Source organism: Peromyscus eremicus, chromosome 22 (assembly GCF_949786415.1).
Source record: "Peromyscus eremicus chromosome 22, PerEre_H2_v1, whole genome shotgun sequence".
Classification (NCBI taxonomy): domain Eukaryota; kingdom Metazoa; phylum Chordata; class Mammalia; order Rodentia; family Cricetidae; genus Peromyscus; species Peromyscus eremicus.
In genome coordinates, this window is record NC_081437.1 from 42,283,795 (window position 1) to 42,304,507 (window position 20,713).

Sequence of the window (20,713 nt, forward strand, 5' to 3'; positions counted from 1 at the left end):
CATCTGCACAAACTGTACACCATCTCCTTGTTGGGCGGGGGAGTGTGGACACAGTTCTAAGTCCAGCCACAGTCCATTTTTGCAAACAGACCTCCATAATGGACAGAAGTTTGGGACCTACTAGGATAAAGTTTTGTAAAGAATAAAAGAACTAAATTGAGAGGCTTCTGGAAGCAATGGATACACTGCCTAGTAGAAATATGTACTATTAAGTGCTTACCAGTAGGAGCAAAGGGATGAGTTGGATCAATTGTATGAGATTCCATCTAAAGTATGAAGAAAAAATAAAGCAAAATAACCTCCAAAATAAGGAAGAGTAAGAAGAAAATAGTAAGAGAAAAAATCCAATAAACTTCAAAGACAAGAAAAATATACAAAAAATTTTGAAACTAGTAATGCACTAAAGAAAGCATGAGAGAGAAAACAACAAACAAATAAGAGGAAGAAAGAAATAAGGAAGAGAGGAAGAAAGAAAGAAGAAAAGAAAAGAGGACTCACCATAATGAGGAACTGTATAACACCCCTAAAGAGCATGTGGATTTTAGAACCCTGATGAGGAATACTAGGAACAACGATTTTTGCAAAGTGAATGAGTATCACAGACACACACTCTCTCTCTTACACACACCATACTGTGATTGAGTGAGGTTTTTCCCCTAACCAACACCCACATAGCAGCTCATAACCATCTGTATCTCCAGCTCCATGTCATTCAGCATCCTCTTCTGGCCTCCCCAAGAATCAGACATGTACACACACATGCAGGAAAAACATTCATACTCAAAATAAAATCTTTTATTAAAAAAGACCCCACATAGCTGAACCTGATGATGCAGGTCTGTCATCCCAGCTACTTGAGAGGCTGAAGCAGGAGGGTTGCAATTTTAAAGCCTACCTGGACTGCATAATGCATCCAAGACCAGCATGAGAAAATCAGTGCAACTCTTATCTCAAAATAAAAGAAAAAAGAGGGCTGAGGATGTAGTAGCTCAGTTGTCCAGTGTTTGCCTAGCATGAGGAAGATCTTGCTCAATATCGAATGTTAATTTAAAACGGACTTCCCAAGGATCCAAATGATGAAGAGTAATGCCACAGTAATGACAAGAAGTAGTGTCTGATCCAACTCTACAGGATGCCACAACACACACACACACACACACACACACACACACACACACACACACACAGAAGTTCACACTTATTGCAGAGTAGTGACAGAAATGGTGGTCTGTATCTCAGCCCCAGCCCATCCAACCTGGGACACCTGAGTCATCTAGAGGATACAGCAGCCAAGGCCTGAAGGTATAGCTATGTGCCTAGCTAGAAAGAGTAACTGGGACAGGAAGAGCTGGCCTCCTACAGAAAAGTGTTTGTCACCAAAACTGCCATATGGCACCTGAACAAGAAGGAGTCTAGACAACAGAACCCTGTGGCCCTTCAGGAACATACCCACAATTCTCACAGCACTACAGGGGAAAGATCAGGGTGCTTACAGAGGAAAGGGCCACAGGAATGTGGCCTTGAGCCTCTACATTACAGAACTGGGTACTCATACTTCTGTGTCAGAGACTATCTGTAAAAAGCAGATCCACAATACAGCTGACCAGATGGGTCATTAGAAGGAAGGAAGTCACAGGCTTCACAATGGAGCTATGAGAATTGCACCTGGAGTCCAGAACAAGGAGGGCAACCTGCTCATAGCATACTCTGTGGCCATGACATAGGGGCCCAGGGCTCACAGATGCAGGTAGGAGTCCACTGGTGACCTAACCAGCAGAGTAGTTAACTGAACAGGAGGGAGACCTGAGGTTCAACCAGACCAGCTGAGTGGATAGTCCTGAACCTCTCACTCACTTTCTGGTTTAAACTTTCCTGAGGCAATCTATGATAGTCCATTTTCATTGTCAATTTGATGGGATTATAATTAACTAGGAGACATTTCTGAGTGGATCTGTGAAGGTATTTCCAGAGAGACTTAGCTGGGGAGGGAAGACCCACCCTGAATGTGAGTAGCACCATCTAATGGGTCCAGCACTAAATAAAAGAGGACAACAAAGAAAGCCAGCTCCCTGACTACCAACCCCTCCCTCCCTTTCTTCCTCTCTCTCTCTCTCCCTCCCTCCCCTTCACCCTCCCTCTTTGCTTCCAGAATGTAGCTGTAATGTCACTAGTTATCTCATGCTCCTATTGCAACGGACTATACCCTCTGCCACACACATACCAAATCAAGACTAAAAATGTATCAGTCATGAAAGGCAAAGGATAACCAGAATACAACCCATAGCTCCAGAGAGGCTAGCTAACAAGGAGAACCACAAGAGGGACACATGGATCACCCTGGGAAGGGGAAATGGATGAGATCTCTATGAGTAGACTGAGGATGAGGGTGCAATGGAGGGTAGGGGATGGGGGATGAAAACATAAGGGAACAGGATAGTCCAGCTGGAACAGGGATGGAATGGAAGAGCAATGGAAGAGATACCATGATAGAGGGAGACACCATGGGCATAGGGAGAAACCAGGTGCTAGGGAAGCTCCCAGAAATCCATAAGGATGACCCCACCTACTAGCTATAGCAGAGAGGGTGCCTGAACTGGCCTACCCCGGTAATCAGATTAGTGAATACCCTAACTGTCATCATTGAGCCTTTACCCAGTAACTGATGGAAGCAGATGCAGAGATCCACAGCCAAGCACCAGGCCAAGCTCCAGGAGTCCAGTCAAAGAGAGAGATGAAGGATTCTATGAGCAAGGGGCATCAAGATCATGATGGGGAAATGTACAGATATAAACAAACCACACTAGTGGGAACTCATGAACTACGGACCAATAGCTGTGGCTCCATGGGACTGGACTAGGCCTTCTGCATAAGCAAGACAGTTATGTAGCTTAATCTGCTTAAGGGGTCCCTTGGCAGTGGAATCAGGATCCATCCCTAGGGCATGAACAGGCTTTTTGAAGTCCAGTGCCTAGGGTGTGACACCTTACACAGCCTTGGTCCAGGGTGAGGGGCTTGGACCTGCCTTAACTGAATGTACCAGGCTCTGCTGACTCCCTATGGGAGGCCTTGCCTTGGAGGAAGTGAGAATGGGGGTTGGGATGGCGGTGGGAGGAGGGAAGGGAGGGCATCTGTGGTTAGTATGTAAAATGAATAGAAAATTTCTTAACGAAAAAGAAAAGAAAAAATGTATCAGTCAGATGTTTTGTATCAGTATAAAGAAAAGTCACTGAGGCAGTCAGTCTACAAAAAGCCTGAAGGCACTTGAAGCCAACATCAGATTCCCTGGATAAAGTAGTGCTGTAAGGTCTTGCAAAAGGCCACATTGATGTATCTCACAGTCCCCAAACAGTTCCTATTTTAACACTTGAAAATGTAACAAAAAGCACCTTCATTAGTTTTGTGTGCAATTAATTACAGGAAGGCTTGTTTCAATGGAGATTTCTTTTATAGGAATGAGCAAGTTATTTCTCAAAAGTCACAGGCACAATGTAGTTATTCATCTACTCAGAGCTTCATTAAGAGATGATGATACACAAGTAATGCCTGGGTGCAGGGGCATACTGGTGTCTGAACACTGCAAGAAAGAGAGTAAGGCCTCAGAGCCAGGGTGTTACCCAAAAACTCAAGGAAACTGATACTCATTTTTAGAATAAAACAAAAGTAATGAAGTGAGATTTCTAAGAACATGCAGTGGGTTTTCCTGGCTGTGAGTCTTTTTTTACAAAACCCTTTCCAGTGGACTTATGATATCCAATAAGAGTCACCACTACAACTTAAAAATTCTGAAGTCAGTTTTAAGTGAAGATACTTTAGCATTTACTGTTCCCACAGATACTTTCCTGGCATCTGTGGAACCACCCACTGTTGTAGGCAGTTAAAAAATAGCGTGGAAAGAGACACCAAGGCTCAACTTAGTAAAATGAATATATAAACTCAAATACATTGAGTCCAATATATTTGTGTTTTCAAATGTACACCTTTCAGAAGTCAATCCAGATGCACTCATTATTAATAATTAATTTTATTAATTCAGTTGTGAGCACAGCTGTCAAATATCAGAGGGAGGTATATCCAGGGTCAAATGACTTCCATACAAGTCCTCATACAATTTAGGCAATGTGACAGCCACCTGCTAACCTGGGAATTTTGACCAAATGTTTTTTAATATTTTCAAATTTGAGAAAATCATGTACCCATGTAAATAAAAAAAATTGTCCCTTTGGAGCATGCTGCCTTTCTTATCTGCTTTAAGATAAATATCTATTTATATTTTAATGCAATTTGGAATTTCTCATATCATTCTATTTCAATTTATGTATAGTAATTTTTCATTTCCAATAGTGCTTACTTTATAAAGAAAAAGAGGTTTAGATTCATGTTAATGTTGAACATTTCTCAAATAATGAGGTCTAACTGTGGGTGTTTTAAAATCTCAAAACACAGAGTGGTAAAAGTTGCAACATCAAAATCTCTGAGATCAAAAAAAGTGACATGAACCAGGAACTCAACTCAGTTTTATAATAACAAGAGAATAAGAATCATGTTCAAAGCCAAAATCATCAACATTCACCTGTCTCTCTTCTCCCAAATCTCCAGCTACTGAAGGAGTTAGGCCAATGACCAGATCAGAATAAGACTCCTGCTTATTGGAAAATGTGCTTATTCTCTTTTAACATTCTCTTTTCTCATTTTTTTGTTATAAAACTTTTAGTTTTCTAATTTATATACCTCTCCCCAATTAGATCAGAGGTGAGGATAAGGCGCCTCCTGTCTCTTTTATAGAATTACCTGATTTTCTTTACTTGGCTTCATTTCTTAGCATTGTAAGTAGTTGAAAGAACGCAACCTTTCCACCCAAGGGACACAGAACCTCTGCTTTGTGCCATAGGTAAGACACTCATCTCAACTGATTATTTCTATTGGGGAGGCTGATGCCATTTCCAAGGAGCCAGCGCCTAAACCCCACTCTTTTACAATTTAGGGCAATGTGGTTAAACAGGTCACGATTAAGTGGAACGGGGACAAGTCAAAGCTACAAGGCAGTAGTGTGCCCCAACTGCCCCTCAGAGCCAGGGCTTCTCTACATTGAGGCAACCATCCTCTACCATACTTAGCTGACCAAGCTCAGCCGCTGCTACACCCAACACTGGACGGCAGCTCCACTCTGAACAACCACCACTGATTTACACTGCTTCCTTGGGAATGTGCATGCATGCAGAACAAGGCAAACTGAACTCAAAATGACACAACCCCAAGGAAACAAAGTGACCACACCTAAAACTCGGGAACAAGGAAAATAAATTCTATGGTGGAGGATCTTCAGGAAGGTGTAGCTCGGGATTTATATGGTAATCTTGCACTGAGTAAGGAAACATCACACAGAGTCATGGTGATAAACCAAATTCCAGTAGTTTCACTAGTTACTTTTCTTGTTCCTGTGAGAGAAACAAGATAAGGAAGGATGGATTCAGTTGAGTTGTAGGTTTGAGGAAGTTCAGTCCATCATGCCAAAGAAGACACTGTGTGGAAAGGGGCTCATAGTTGTGGCAATGGGAGCAGGAGACTGATGCTTCTATCTTATAAGAAGTCAGGGAACAGACACCTTAAGCCAGATATGGGATAGGCTGTAACCCATAAGCCTTATTAAGAGGTGAGGACTAGCCACTAAAGCCAGAATCATGAGTTAAAGAAATGAGAATGGGAAACAAATAAGACACAGATATCTGAAGTAGTTGAGAACATAAAACTTCATTCTAGTTCATTCAAGAGTACTAACAAAATGGGAATTTCCTTTTTGCATGCCACAATTATTTATCACTCTAGAAATTCCAGCAACAGCGGTACACCAACAGAAAGTGAGGTACTACCGAGTGGCAGTGGTGCACATCTTTAATCCTCTGTGAGTTCAAGGCCAGCCTGGTCTATAGAGCAAGATCTAGCACAGGTACCAAAACTACACAGAGAAACCCTGTTTCAAAAAACCAAAAAAAGAAAGAAAAAAAAAGAAAAAAGAAAAGAAAAAAAGTGAGGCACTAAAAACTGGTGTAGGTTACCACGATCAATTCTATTTAAAATTACTACAGCCTTTATTAGAGCGAGTAGAGTAGGTATAACAATGAGCATTGTTGAATCGGTGGATTTTGAGGGACACTGAGACATGGTAGAGACCCTTCTCAGCAGGGACAGCATATTCTTGAAGATGGCTACTCTTTTCTGCTGCCACACATGCACCATTCCATTTCTGAGTGCCACTGAAGGGCACCTTGAGGCTGATGCTATCATCTTGAGAAACCTCCAAAATGAAAACAGGCAGCAACAGATGCAACCTGATTCACACTAAGGATTGTAAATAGTCAGGACTTCCAACTGGACATTGCCAGAGAACAAAGACAGGAGTCCCTAGGACATGGTGAGTTTCTACCAGTCACCCATTTGTAGATTCATAGACACATGGGCAGTAAAAGTGCATGTGTGAAGTGAGCTGAGGTCAGTCTGAGTACTCATCCTCATGTCAGCCTGAACTGCTCAGCTCAAAGTCACACACAACAGAAGCTAGTAACAAAGCAAAATACAGGTTGTAACCAGGATATTATTGAGGATAAGTATGGTGTGAAATCCATCACCCAAGGCATAGAGTAGACACCACCCAAACACCACTTTCTATGGTGTTCTCAAAGTTCACTAATGTGTTATAAAAATGTCAGCAGGACTAGAGAAGCCATTTTCTGGAAGTTATTTTTAGACAAACCTGGGTCTTCACTACTCACTAGGGAAAGCATCAGAATGTCCTGTGTCAATACAGAACAAGGGTTGTTCTGAACATCCCCTCCAAAACCCACTCTGAAAATTAACTCTTATATGGAACAAGTAAGCCTAGAGTGGCTCAGTTAATTAGAGAGCAGGTCACTTAACCCTACAGTGGATCAGTTAACACAGGTGTAGGTCAGTTAATCTATAAGGAGGTCAGTTTATCAAAGAAGGATCAGTTATCCCATGTGTGATACAGAAAATGGCTAACTACTACTCCATAAATTATAAGTATTTGGGAGAAATAAACCAAAACAATCTAAACAGGAAACAACTAAGATATACTTTAATAAAATGATCCCAACTTATAAAAACAGATGAACATGTATAGATATTAGGAACTACTTTGTGTCCCAGCCAACCTAAGCAAATGGAGTTTAGGAACTCTTTCTTCCCAATGCTTTTCTACATTTCATACACATTCTAAATTGAGGTACTGTTATGTACTACCCACACAGACCTCAGAAGCTTGAAGACCACAGAGGGTGGCATGAAAACACAGCTTGCAGCACTGGCTGGTGTCCTGGACTCTACCCAGAATAGCAGTTTTCAGAGCAGCCTCCAGCCAGGTCAGTTGGTCTGGCCATCTTCACATTGCTTCTACATGGACCCCCTACCTGCCATCTTATTCTTCTTCCTTCTCAATCCAAGGGCTTAACGCAACAGTCAACAATTAATCCTAGGGCACCCACACAGGAGCTTCTGAGTAAACTCCCCTACACCCTATCTTCTTTCTTTCTGAACAACAAAATGCCAACCTAGAAGTATTTGATCCTACATTAATAAGAAAGCAAGCTTCTCTGAGGTTATAAGAGAATTTGGCAGAAGTGCTGAAAGGGAGTAACTGAAATACCCAAGGCACCTAGAATTTTCAGAGACCTGGGCCAGGCCTGGCCTCTCCTATGTGAGAATAATTACATAGGTCACAGAGAAGTATCCTTGCTCAGAGGCAGTCACTTCAGAAAGATCTGTATTTTACCCTAATCAGACAACTTTGCCATCTCATCTCTGCCCTGCACCCTCTCCCCCCGACAACATGCATACATCACTTATAACTACCAGCTCCACATCCAACATTGTGATTATTTTTAACATAATAGCATGGTATATCTTCATACCAAAGAATGTTTCTGGGTTGTAACATAGCCCAACCTAAAAATGCTTTATTCTTATTTATTTATTTATTTGCAGACTGGGATAGAACCGAGAGACTCCCCTCATCTAGGCAAAGTACCCTATTACTCACCTATTATCCTTAGGCCTCTTTTTACTTTTTACTTTGAGATGGGGTTTTACTATGCTGCCCAGGCTGCCCTTGAACTTTGCAACCCTCCTGCCCTGGCCTCCTAAATTGCTGGGATTACAGGCTAATTCTACCAGGCCAGCCCTAGAAATTATTTTTTATCATTAAATCTGAGTAATGAACATCCTTAATACAGTACTAGATGCTCTTCCTATTTCCTTTGCTAGAAAGAACAACCCATTTTGTATACAGAAAAGGGGGTCAGCCTATGTGTGTGTACTCATTTCCTTATCATGGTTATTAGCAGTCTCTAAATTGGAATCCAATTTCTCCAATCTTAAAGTATTTTGTTATCTTTAAATCCCAAATGTCAATTATGCACATTTGATATCACAACTACATTAATAGCAAAATACTTTTAAGATTTAAGAAACAATACATTTTTCTAACTTTAAGAGAGTTCAAATAAAAACAATTTGGGAAGTTCACAGTACTTTTTCATATCTCTCTAGGTTTTAAATGAACAGATTTATTTTTAAAATACATTTTTTTACATTATAACATTTTTTGAGTTATAAATCAATTTCTACTGCATTTCATATCCTAAACACCAATTTAGACAGTGTTGACTTTAGATTTTTTTTTCTTCTAAAGCAATTACAGGAAATTTACAAAAGCTAAGCCAATTCAGCTTCAAAGAAATGTCATATCTTTATAAAACTTTTAACATGGCATTTTCACATGAAAATACTGCTCTCTGTAGTTATAACCACCAAGAAATACAAAGTAGAAGATAACCCGTACAAAGAGCCAGGCCTGGCACTGTTCTCCTGGTAAGCCCCACTTTGGGGAGTCTGAGACAGGAATGTCTCAAGTTCAAGGCCAGCCTGGGCCACATAGTGAGGCTTGAAACTCCACCTCAACAAAACCAAAATAAATAAATAAAATAAGCAGCAAAAACACTTTATAAACAGAAGTTTAATATAGAATAAAAAACTCTCCAAGACGATATTCTATTTTACAACTGTATTAAACCAAGTATTTTATTACTATAAACTGAATTATAAAGTATTTTTTATCAGTTTCAGTTTCCCATATTGTAAAAGCATACTAGAAACTATAAACTGAATTATAAAGTATCTTTATCCATTTCACTTCTCCATATTGTAAAAGCATACTAGAAACTATAAACTGAATTATAAAGTATTTTTATCCATTTCACTTTTCCATATTGTAAAAGCATACTAGAAACAATTTTTTGAGTAAACTCAAGAGGGAAAATCCTCCTCAAAATTGGCAGCCACCACCATAGAGCTAGAAGTGTCATTCACATTTCTTACATTCATATGGTTGCTTTCTCATAAAATTCTACCAGCACTCAGCTTTTCTTGTATCCCCTCACAAGGCCTCGCACGTGTGTTCTGTGCACCAGTGGCCACCTTCCCTGACCTACCAGCTGTTTGCAGTCTGTGGTAGTGAGCCAGAGTGAAAACAAGTGACTGACTTCAAATGTGGACGCATCACTTTTGTGTCACTGTAACAACATACCTGTCGGAAACAATCTGGGGTGGGGGATCTTTGTTCTGGCTCACTGTTTCAGAGGTTTGCATTCATCATGGCAGTGAACACATGGTGGGCCACACTCCAGCCTTAACAGTGGGAGTATGAGGCAGTTGCTATGAATGGCAGAATGAACCAAGAAGCAGACAGAACATCGTTGGATCCAGGAGTGAGTATCACCTTCAAACACCCACCCCTTCATCTAGAGTCCATTTCCTAGGGGCTTCCCAGCCTCCCCAAATACCATTAGTCACTGGAAACAAGCATTCAAGCATGAGAATATGAGAATAATTCAAACCCAAAGGCAGACAAAGGGGTCCCTCCTTCCCTGCTGGTTTCTGATCTTCTTAATCTTATTGATCCTGGCTAATAGAAACAGGTCTATTTAGTATCATTTCTCTTAGGTATACACAGGATGTAGAGGGGCCTTCTGTAGCCAGCTGTTGATGCAGCTGCTGGCTGGACAGTCAAGGACATTTGTCCTTATTTGATCTGTAAGTGGCAAGCCTCAACCATGCCCACCCGAAGGGCTGGCACTAACAAAAATCATGAAGCTCTGCAAAAAGTTCTCACAGCATAGCACTAGGTACACCTTGGCAACTATGTAAATATTTCTAATGGCTTTCAGGAGAGTTGTCTATTGTTCAAAGGCAACCAAAGGCATTGTCTTAGGATTTCTACTGCTGCAACGACACGTGATGACACACGATGACCAAAGAGCAAGTCGGGGAGGAAAGGGTTTATTTGGCTTACATTTCCAGATCATAGTCAATCATTGGAGGAAGTCAGAAAGGAACTCAATCAGGGCTGGAACCTAGAGGCAGGAGCTGATGCAGAGGCCATGGAGGAGAGCTGCTTACTTTGCTTCTCATGGCTTGCTCAGCCTGCTTTCTTATAGAAGCCAGGAACACCAGCCCAGGGATGGCACCACCGACCATGAGCTGGGTCTTCCCCCATTGATCACTAATTGAGAAAACTCCTTACAGCTGGATCTCATGGAGGCATTTTCTCAACTGAGGCTCCTTCCTCTCTGATGACTCTATCTTGTATAGCACAAACCTTAAAAGTTCTTATTAATAAAATCAAACCTGAGGCCAGTTATTGGGGTGAACACTGGAAGATCAGAGAGACAGAACAAGCCACAGCTAACCTCACCTGGCCAACTTCTCAGCTGATCTTGTTTCCTCACACTGAAGCCTCTGTGTCCTCATATCTGAATGGCTCTCAGCTGAACTGTGCTGCTCAAAACCTAAAAGCTTAACCAGGCAAATGCTTAACCAGCCAAATGCTTCTAGTTTCTGGTCCTCACGCCTTATATACCTTTCTGCTTTCTACCATCACTCCCTGGGATTAAAGGCTCGCTTTCTGGGATTAAAGGCGTGAGTCACCATGCTTGGCTGCATCCTTGAACACATGGATTTCTGCCTCTGGAATGCTAGGATTAAAGGCATGTGCTACCCCTACCTAACTTCTATGTTTAATATTGTGGCTGTTCTGTCTCTGACCCCAGATAAGTTTATAAGGGTGCACAATATTTTGGGGAACACAATACCACTACAATCTTGTGTTAAGTTGACACACAAAACCAACTAGTACAGGCATGTAAATCATTGAAAACCATGTGTTCCTGTTTTTTTTTGGGGGGGGGGGCAGGTGTGTGTAGTTAATGTTACTGTGACAATATTTCCAACAACCACCAAATCTCTTATTTTTTCCCTATAGTTCTGTATTCAGAAGTTCAAGATCAAACTCCTTGGCTCTTTTATACAGGATTCTGCCTCCCTTCTTCAGCACTGAAAGACTCACAGCTCCATTCTCATATTCCTCTCTGCTTCGGCATGGCCTCCCAAGTCCTCAGGCTCCCTTCTTCCTAGCACCAGAGTCCACGTGCCCTGTTAAATGCCACTCAGACCATTCCTGAGTGGATCCTCTCAGAATCCCTAACTTAGAGGAAAGCCTGTGGACTCACATGCCTGTGGAGCAGGAACAGCTAGAGAAGCAGAGGGAGAAACAGTGGATGCCAACAGCTGGAGGAGAGAACGGGGAAGACACTGGCTGGAGCAAACAGGCTGTATGCTACTTGCAATTTGCTGAGATGATACATACATACCTTAAGTGCCCTGGCTGCACAAACACATACTCACACACACAAATGGTAAAAGTAGGAGGTGATGTGTGTTAAGTAATTTGGCTTTGTAGTTAGTACACATGGGTATCCATATAATGAAGATTGAAGATCACACTGTATACTCTGAATATATACACATTTTGTCAATTAACACTTACACGTTATAAAAAAAATGTCTCAGTCACACCCTCTGAATAAGGCAATATTACCTACGTACACTTCCATGACTGCACAAATGCAGATGTGGCTTTAAGTTTAGGGGGCCATACTTCTATTCCCTATGGAAGCAGCAGAGCTGAAGGCTTCCCAGACACACTGAATATTTTGTCAAAGAAGCCCTCAATGGGGAAGCCTACCTCAGTTTGTCAGAACCCAGCAGACTTCAGCAGGAACAGTAATGGTTCTAGGTTTTCAAAACTGCACTGTACACTAAAAAAATGTACCTGTACCACCTTCTATGAGTCCCCTGTCTTTCTGAGCAGGCATTATGACCCTGAATCTCTTCCACTATTGATATACAATGGAAATAGAAACATTAACTCTAATAGCCCCAACTCCACAGACAAGTGTACTGTGTACACATGTGTGCTCTGCATAGTACATGAGTAAATGTGTTGAGTAAACATTTGTGGTCTTGCCGGGCGGTGGTGGCGCACGCCTTTAATCCCAGCACTCGGGAGGCAGAGCCAGGCGGATCTCTGTGAGTTCGAGGCCAGCCTGGACTACCAAGTGAGTCCCAGGAAAGGCACAAAGCTACTCAGAGAAACCCTGTCTCGAAAAACCAAAAAAAAAAAAAAAAAAACATTTGTGGTCTCCATCTCTGTGTTACCTACATGTGTGTGCTGAGTTTCAAGCATGTGTGCACTGTACATGATTGCTCTCTGTGCTGTGTATGTACATAACCTATATGAATGTTGATAAACATGCTGTTTATTGTACATATACTTGTGCAGATATACAGATGTATGTGCTATGTACATGCACAGATACAAAGAAATATATGTTATATGCATATGTGTAATGTGTATACATGTATACATGTTGTGTCCATGTATATAACATGTGCATTGTATACACATGTGTGCCATGTACAATTATTTGAAGTATGCATGTGTGGTACATACAGGTATAGCATACATGTGTAACTTGAATGTGTGACACATGTGTACCTGTGTGGAACATGCTGCACACAAGCAAGCCCTGAGGCTGAACAGGTAAGTCTCTGCAACCTCTACAGCCTTGTCTCCTCTCCCTCTCTACTCTCACACCAGCTGTTCCTTCATCTCTAGTTCTCATGTTATTGACTGGCTCACAGACTCCTCAACCCAAACAAAAGAGGCTACCAAAGAGGGAGAGCCCCTCCCTCTGTGCCTCCTTTATCAGTGTAATCACTAACCTGGTTAAAGGATACACTCCTGTGTCATAAAACGCCCCCTCACAATAGTCATAAAATGTGCACAGCTTCTGTGTTCTGTTCTTCAAATGCAGACCTCTCTCAGTGGACTCTGCATGTATCCCTGGTTACACTGGTCACAAGCACAGACAAGGAATCTGCTCATTGAAACTTCAGTCTGCTGGGAAGCTGAATACAATGGCATACACCTGTAACCCTAACACTTGGGAGGGATAAGCAAGCGAATCAGATGTTTAAAGTCATCTTTGGCTACATGGTGAAGCCAGTGTCCTAAAACAACAAAGATAAATGCAACCTTGGAGTCAGACAGAAGCAGAGAGGAGATGCCAGCCTGCCGTCCAGGGAACAGCATGTAAAGGCAACAGGTAAAGCCACGGAACACGTGGCAACATGTGTTAACAGAAATGGGCTGAGTATAAGTGTAAGAGTTAGACAATGGTAGACCTGAGCTAATGGCCGAGCAGTTTAAATAATATAAGCGTCTGTGTGTTTATTTTATAAGTGGGCTACGGGACTGCCAGGGCTTGGCAGTCCCCTGAGAGAAAAACTCAAGCTACACCTGGGTAGCTCAGTTGTGTCCTGTAAGTTATACATGTGTGCATATGGTCACATTCGCAATCAATCATACAGCATTTTCTAAGTGGCATTATTCTCCTCAGCATCACAAAGTTTCATTCTCCACAGACTCTCCATTCCTCTCTCAATGCACAGAAGTACTATAGCCATTTTTTCTGGTGGCACCAAGAAAAGATAGTATCTATGATGTTGCAAACACAACCTTTTTTTTAAAAAAAAAAAAAAGCTAGAACTGAAGTCTTACTGTGAAACAAGTAATATTACAACAAGGTAGCATGATCTTCTAAAATCTCCAGTGTCAGCCAAAAGACAATGCTTGGTGAAAACAGACACAGTGGTACCAAACACAGGGTGTACGTTTAACTATTAATAAGATGGCATATCTCCCAAAAACTAGAAATAACTAAGAGAATGTAACCCATGTCGACAAGGACAGCACCAGCATGTGCTTCTCAATAGGATGTTTCTGGCCCCTGTGGATTCTGAACACCCCAGATTTAAGGTAGGAAAAGTAATTTCACATCACTAGGTACATAATGAACACTCCAGGTAATTACAGTGCAAAAAGTCAAACTGATAGAGCCATTTGGAAGAGCATAATTACCTGAAGAAATCACTAAGACAATCTCCAGCATTGGGAACAGAATAAATTACATTTAACTATTAACAGTTATACTAATGTGTAAAATTAAAATTTAGCTACTATAAAATAAAAATGGCATAATTCTATTGAAGCATAAATAAGCTAAAAGTTTCATAAATGATCAAGAATCAGAAATGGAGCTTTTCCCTCTCATTCATAGCAGTGACTGCTATGAATAAACACAATGGAATTAACTGGCTCTTGTACCTGGGAGTAAAAGTGATACCCCAGGCTTGCCTCCTCCTAAGAAAAGGGGCATAATTTCCACTCATTTAGAGATAATATTGCTATCAGAGCTGGGGCTGTCCCTTCCTAAAGGTTAGCACAGGCACACTGCTCTTAAGGATGGCACAAGGCAGCATGTGGGCAGAGCATACAGACAGCAGGGGATGCTGGTGGGAGGCCCTGGCTGAGACAGAAACTATCATGAGCCAGTGACAGGGAAGCTAGAGGAAGAGCAGGCTAAAATGACTGTTCAGGAAATGAAACTACCCAAGAAAAGTTGGAAAACCAAGAGTCCAAAAGTTCAGTGGGCCCAGTCTCAATAGTCAACATAGGCTTGTGGTTGATTCTATGTGATGCTCAGACATGTCAACATCAGAGAGGAAACCCAGTCCAGGGTTATAGTAGAAGGTAAGCCTTGAAGATGTTTTCTGTGAACCCTCAAGCAGAGCTGGTCCAATCAGAGGGGCTGTAGACAGCTTTGGGGTCCACAGAAGGCAATAGTGGCATAATTCGGGGAGGCCCAGGACCAGGCCAGCAAGAAATAATACAAAATATATGGGATAGCTTCCAGTGGCCATCCCATATACCCCAATGTGAAAACAAAACTGGAACAGTCACCCTATTACAGGGACAGAAAGAGAAGAGGAGCAGTCAACAACACACCCTGAAGCTGAGAAGCTGTGAAGCTGCCTTCAGACAAACGCACAGACTTCTGGGACTGGGGCGATGGGGTCAACCCTGTCCTCAGTGGGACAGAGGACATGCTCAGCAAGTGGAGCACAGCACAATACCTCTTGCCACTGTAGAAAGAATCATAGAATTGGGGACACAAGTTGGGGGTGGCCCACTCCCTCTCCTTTACCTCATCTTGGAAAGGGCACGAGGAGGAGGAATTTTTTGTTCAACTTCTAAAAGCTGAGTCAGCCAACAGTGTGGGAATTGTCCTAGATGCAAAATATTTGTTTCTCATGGAAAATAACATAAATCTTATTGGAATTATTGGCACTTATACCACACCACAAATATGGACTGTTTTTCCTAAATATTTCAATGGTAAAATCAAAGTTTTATTGTGGAGCTGGGTGTGATACTATGGTTATATTTTACCTATAATGAAGTACTATCATTTAAATCTCTGCCTGCTAGAATCAGTTCTAGGAATGGAATTCAACTGTGCCATGTGATTTATCACCCACTTATTTCAATTAAAATAAAAATAGATACATTTATTTTTCATTGGTCAGTGCATAAATGACTTTACTACTGTCTGGAGTAAGTTGTACATTTGTTCCTAGAGTTGGGGTCCAAGGAACAGTGATAAGAGAAATAAATCCTCAACAAGGAAGTCAATGAGCGTACAATGTCGTGTGTGCTTATATTTAACGTAATACAAATCAGTGCTGTAATCAAGTGGGATCTATCCAAATGTCAAATGGATTTTGGTGCCTATCCCAGCTGGGAAAGTCAAAATGCTGACAGTTTAGAATCAGCATCATTCTTCCACAATAAAAAAAAAAATACTGTAAATAGTAAGACAGATAATGTATTAGGCAAGTAAAGATAATGGAGATAAAACAGGTTAAACAGAATGAAAATTCAGCAATTTTGGAGTAAGTAGTCTCTGAAATTAGAATACCTTATGTGTTAAAAATATAACCTGACATTTTTATAACTTTGCAATTACAGCCTTAAATAAGCTAAAAGGCATAGTCATTTTCCTTAAATCTTAATTATTTGCCTAATAAAAATGTAACGGATGAATAATAATACCAGATCTGAAAAGAAATATTTAGCAAGGACATTCAAACTGAAAAAGAATCTCAAATCCTTGCAGCACTTTTTAATAGCATGTGTTGAAGCGTGCCGGATGGTAGTGTTAGAAGTCATTGTCACCGGCAGGATAGGATTGCAAAGATGCCCTGTACGTCCTTGGGGGTAGAGAAGAACAACAGCAGATGCTCCCAGAGGAAGCCAGGAATGTCCGTGAGTGGGGATCAAGTCAGCAAGGGGAGCTTAGTGCAGAAATAGAAGGGATAAGCCGGCTTGTTTCCAAGGTCTGAATGGGACTCCAGTGAGGCCTAGGAGACAGCACCACCTCCTGTTAGCAGAAAACAATGCAAGATTTCCAATCCCAGTCATAGGCTTATTGGACCACAAGGGAAAGAGCTCACGAGTAAAAAACCCAAGTGCCTTTTCCGTGAAATTATTGTCTTTTCCCTAGAAGGACTTTTGAAACCTTCTTTATTTCATTTTATACAACCAAAATTCTCAATCTAACTAAATAGCCAGGTTCTGAGATCATACCACCTAAATGTACGCATAATGTATGCATATATCATAACACCAAGATGTACTACACTGATTATATGGAAACTGTAATTTTTAAATGACAATTAATTGCTAAGGGTGATTGGTATTAGAATCCAAGTGACCATAAGAATTGCTCTGGAGAGTTTACAGGTGAGAAGCGGGTCCATGGACTTCCCAGGCTGGGGTTGCTAGTTTTCTCCAATGCTAATCAGTGAGTCCATCTTCACACTGTAAATCCAGTGCATCCCCTGGGTACCAGCACAGCATGGCACAGGGAGCAGGAAGAAAGGGAAGTGCCTTCTTAACTGTCACTCACCCTACCTGATGTAATTAATTACCTATGCTCACAGCAGAGCACAAAACCAGGCTCCAGAGAATGTAACCATTTAATAACAAAGAATCTGGTGCAACAGCTTACCTCTCATTCTGTGCTGCAATGCTACCTCCTCCAGCCTCTCTAAAGATGGTTGTGTGAGTTGCCTTGGAAAATATATCTATATTAAAACTGAAAACTATGTAGATATAATAGATTTGTTACATATTTCAAAAAAAGATAAAATTTCATTTCTGATATTTTTGACAAGTAAACAGTTTTCCAAATTAGGTCCTGTTCAAATGTTCACTGTGCGACATGTCTCCTGGTAAAACCAGGTAATACCCTGCTTTAAAATACATGGATTTGACCTATGACGTCACAGGTACCAAAAAAAATTCCATAGGTGAGATCAAAAGTGTCTGAAAGAAGGAAGGACACATAACAGCAGCAGGAAACAATGGGTGGATCCTACAGTACCTGCCTAACTCATCCTGCAGCAATGGCAGCGCTAGAAAAGTGGCTAAGTGTTACCATTAATAAGCGCACCTTCCCATGGGCAGGGCACGTCATCCTATGAAACTGCAGTTTACCAGCTCACACTGTTGTGGAATGAAGAATGACCACTTAAAAACAGAAAATACTCAGTAAACTCAAGTTCTGCTTAGAATTGCAGACTCTCCATCAATGAGATGGCTGATCCTCAAACAGAACTTCATGAACTGACCTAACTTAGAAAAGTGTGTGAAACACCAAACCCAACCCAGTTGCCATGACTCAAGCAGCCATTATAAAGAATATGTTAAACTTTTGACTTCAGACAAAAAAATTAAAAGCAGTAATACAATAGATTCAGTACCATATTTGTTTTATAATTATGTTTTCCTAAGTAGATGCACTAAGTTCTGTTAACTTAAATGACTGCATAGCTGGGTACTGCAAGCTCTGTAATGTTATGCATAGTGATTGCTAAGAAACTGAGGAGTTTTTCGATGACTATGCTCCAGTGATTAACAAGGAAACACCACCCACCAAAGGTTCAAATGCTGCAACATGAAGACAGTCGACACAATGTTGGGATGCTGAGATTGTGTAAATGTCAAACTTGGAAGATTTACTTTGAATAAGAACTCGAGCCTCACTCATTAAGACTTAACACCGTACCACAGTAAATCTCAGGTATGTTCTGCATATTACTGAAGTGCATGGCCTCAATGGTGGCAAAAGTTTCCTTCAAGGACAGTTCTGATGGGCCATTTCACATCATCAAGGCTGCTGTTACACCTGAGGCACTGAGCAGGTCTTGTGCTGCCTAGCAACTTAGCGAGGGACATGGAGTTCAATGAGCCTATTTGAAGGCTTCCAGGTAACACATGCGCTTAAAACTGAAGTCTGCCAAAACTCATGGGTAGGTTCAAAGTAGAATAAACCACTTCAATTTTCCTCTAATTACAGGAGTTACTAACAAGACTTGTTGTAATAATACTTCCCAAAATGCACCGTGGGAGGACACCCTATTAAAGTCCCGAGAATAATACAGAAAGTTAGCGACTCATGAGCTTCTGCACTTGCTTTCTACTATTTCCGGATAATCCAAGTGTATTTTCTAAGGTTTGAGTCTGCTGTAGTTGGGTAACTATTCATATCACAAAGTATTTAAAAAAAACAAGACAACAAAACCCCATCATATTCCACCAAAAACGTTAAAGATGTCGAAGGAATCGCTAGAATGGAACAACTTGCAAAGCAGATACATTGGTCTCAACACATTAAACATACCACTGTGCAGTACCTATTTCAGAAGACTGGACACCTGCAGCCACTCCAGTCTGTAAAAGGACCTTCATCTCCTGTAATGCTGAGGGCTTGGGCTCTTGAGCAAAGTTAAAGAGGAGGTGTGACTGCACCCCAGGACACAGGCACACAGCTTCCTAAGGCCGTGATAAACAGCTGCTGTCTTGCACCCTTTCCAGAACACTCGGTTGTGTCGTGTGGGTGGCAACTTGAAGGTTTCCAAGAACTTTCCGTTTTTGTTTAAGCCAACAATTCTGGGTTTTGTCAATCAATAGTTTTTTTGTTTGTTTGTTTGTTTTGTTTTGTTTTGTTTTGTTTTGTTTTTTGGTTTTATAAGGATGGGGGGGGTGATAGGAGCTAAAATAGACTCGAAAAAGTTGGCCCATCAGCGTCCCCTTGGTTTCTGGAGGTCCTGAGCTGGTGGCCCAAGGGATAGGCAGAGGCATTTGGCACCACACCCCATCAGGGGGACAGCAAGAACCCCTGCACAGTGTCCGAGTTGCTGCAAGAGCCCCTGCCTGGAGCAGGAGGGACCATTCCTCGGAAGAAATGCTGGGCAAAGCCCAGACCCCACGCTCTGGAAGACCATAGTTACCACGCAGGAAAGCACCTGTGCCCCATGACCCAGATGTTCAAGATAAGAAAATCAAACCCTGCATGCTGGTAGCTGTGATGTAAGAAAGACGAGGTTGCAGTGCCCAGGGGCTAGTGATGTCCACTGTGCCCAGGGCCCAGCGCCAACCCCCGCCCACAAGAGCCACCCGGATAGGGGGACACAAGGACGCGAAGAAAGGAGGGGGCGCTGGGAGAAGAGGGGAAACGGGGACCAAAGGGAGTCAGGGGAGGCAGAAAAGGGCCTCTAGGGGACCCCACTCACCCGCGCGGGCACCAGTAGGTGACTAGGACGTCCGCGGGGGGCGGCCAGGGACTGCGATCCCTCGGCGCTCATCGCCGCCCACGCGGCTAGGCGCGCGCTTCGGGCTCCGGAGCTCCCAAGTCCAGCGCCTGCACGGCGCCCGCGCCCCTCTCTGGATGGGCTGGGGCGGACGGAGCCAGCAGCCACTGCGCTAGCAATCAGGGCAGGCACGGAACCCCGCCCACCTTCCAGCAGCCCGGCCCCTACTACCCTGCTCACCGCCCATCAAGCTCCGCCCATTACCATCAAGCCCCGCCTTATGCCCGGTAACCCGGCCCATCAGCTCTGCCCTTCCACCTCCAGCCAGTGCAGGCAGTACTGGATTGTGAGAGCTGCAAGTGGGGATCTCACCTCCTTACAGGGACCATCACTTCCCCACCGGGGCCGGCAAAGTGCAGAGCTGAGGCAGGGTCAGAAGCGTGCTTCCCTTAGAGCTGGAAGGCTAAGAGGACACCTGGACCATTGGAGACTAGGATGCTGTTCCCTGTGGATACCACCAGTGGAACTTACAGACGCTTGGTGACCATCTCCACTGGCAAAGCTTCTCAGATTCTGAGTGTGGTAACGCTTTGCCCCGACAACATTTTTGGGTCCTCTTGGTCTTTGCGGATCTCCACGCCATAACCTGGCCTGGAAAGCTTCAGGACCCACTTTCTGGAAAAAGAAAGCATACTAAAGTACCAAGTCCTTCAACCTCAGTGGTCTCCATTCCTGTGTGCTCCTCTCTTGGTATCTAATTAGGCTCCAGTCCCCAGTCACTGTGAGGGTTCCTTCTAATGTACGG

General features: G+C 42.5%; 1 protein-coding gene across 3 annotated transcripts in view; it reads right to left on the bottom strand.

The window, feature by feature from the left end:
• Sntg2 (syntrophin gamma 2) overlaps positions 1-20,004 on the bottom strand; it is a 200,034-nt gene extending 180,030 nt beyond the window's left edge. For 2 of the 3 annotated variants that reach the window (XM_059248532.1, XM_059248530.1), the window contains exon 1: positions 19,891-20,004. In XM_059248532.1, coding sequence (XP_059104515.1) covers positions 19,891-19,962 — 72 coding nt within the window. In that variant the 5' untranslated portion in view covers positions 19,963-20,004. The remainder of the gene's footprint in view (positions 1-19,890) is intronic. The other variant, XM_059248533.1, reaches the window with a different exon arrangement.
• Positions 20,005-20,713: the final 709 nt, after the last annotated feature.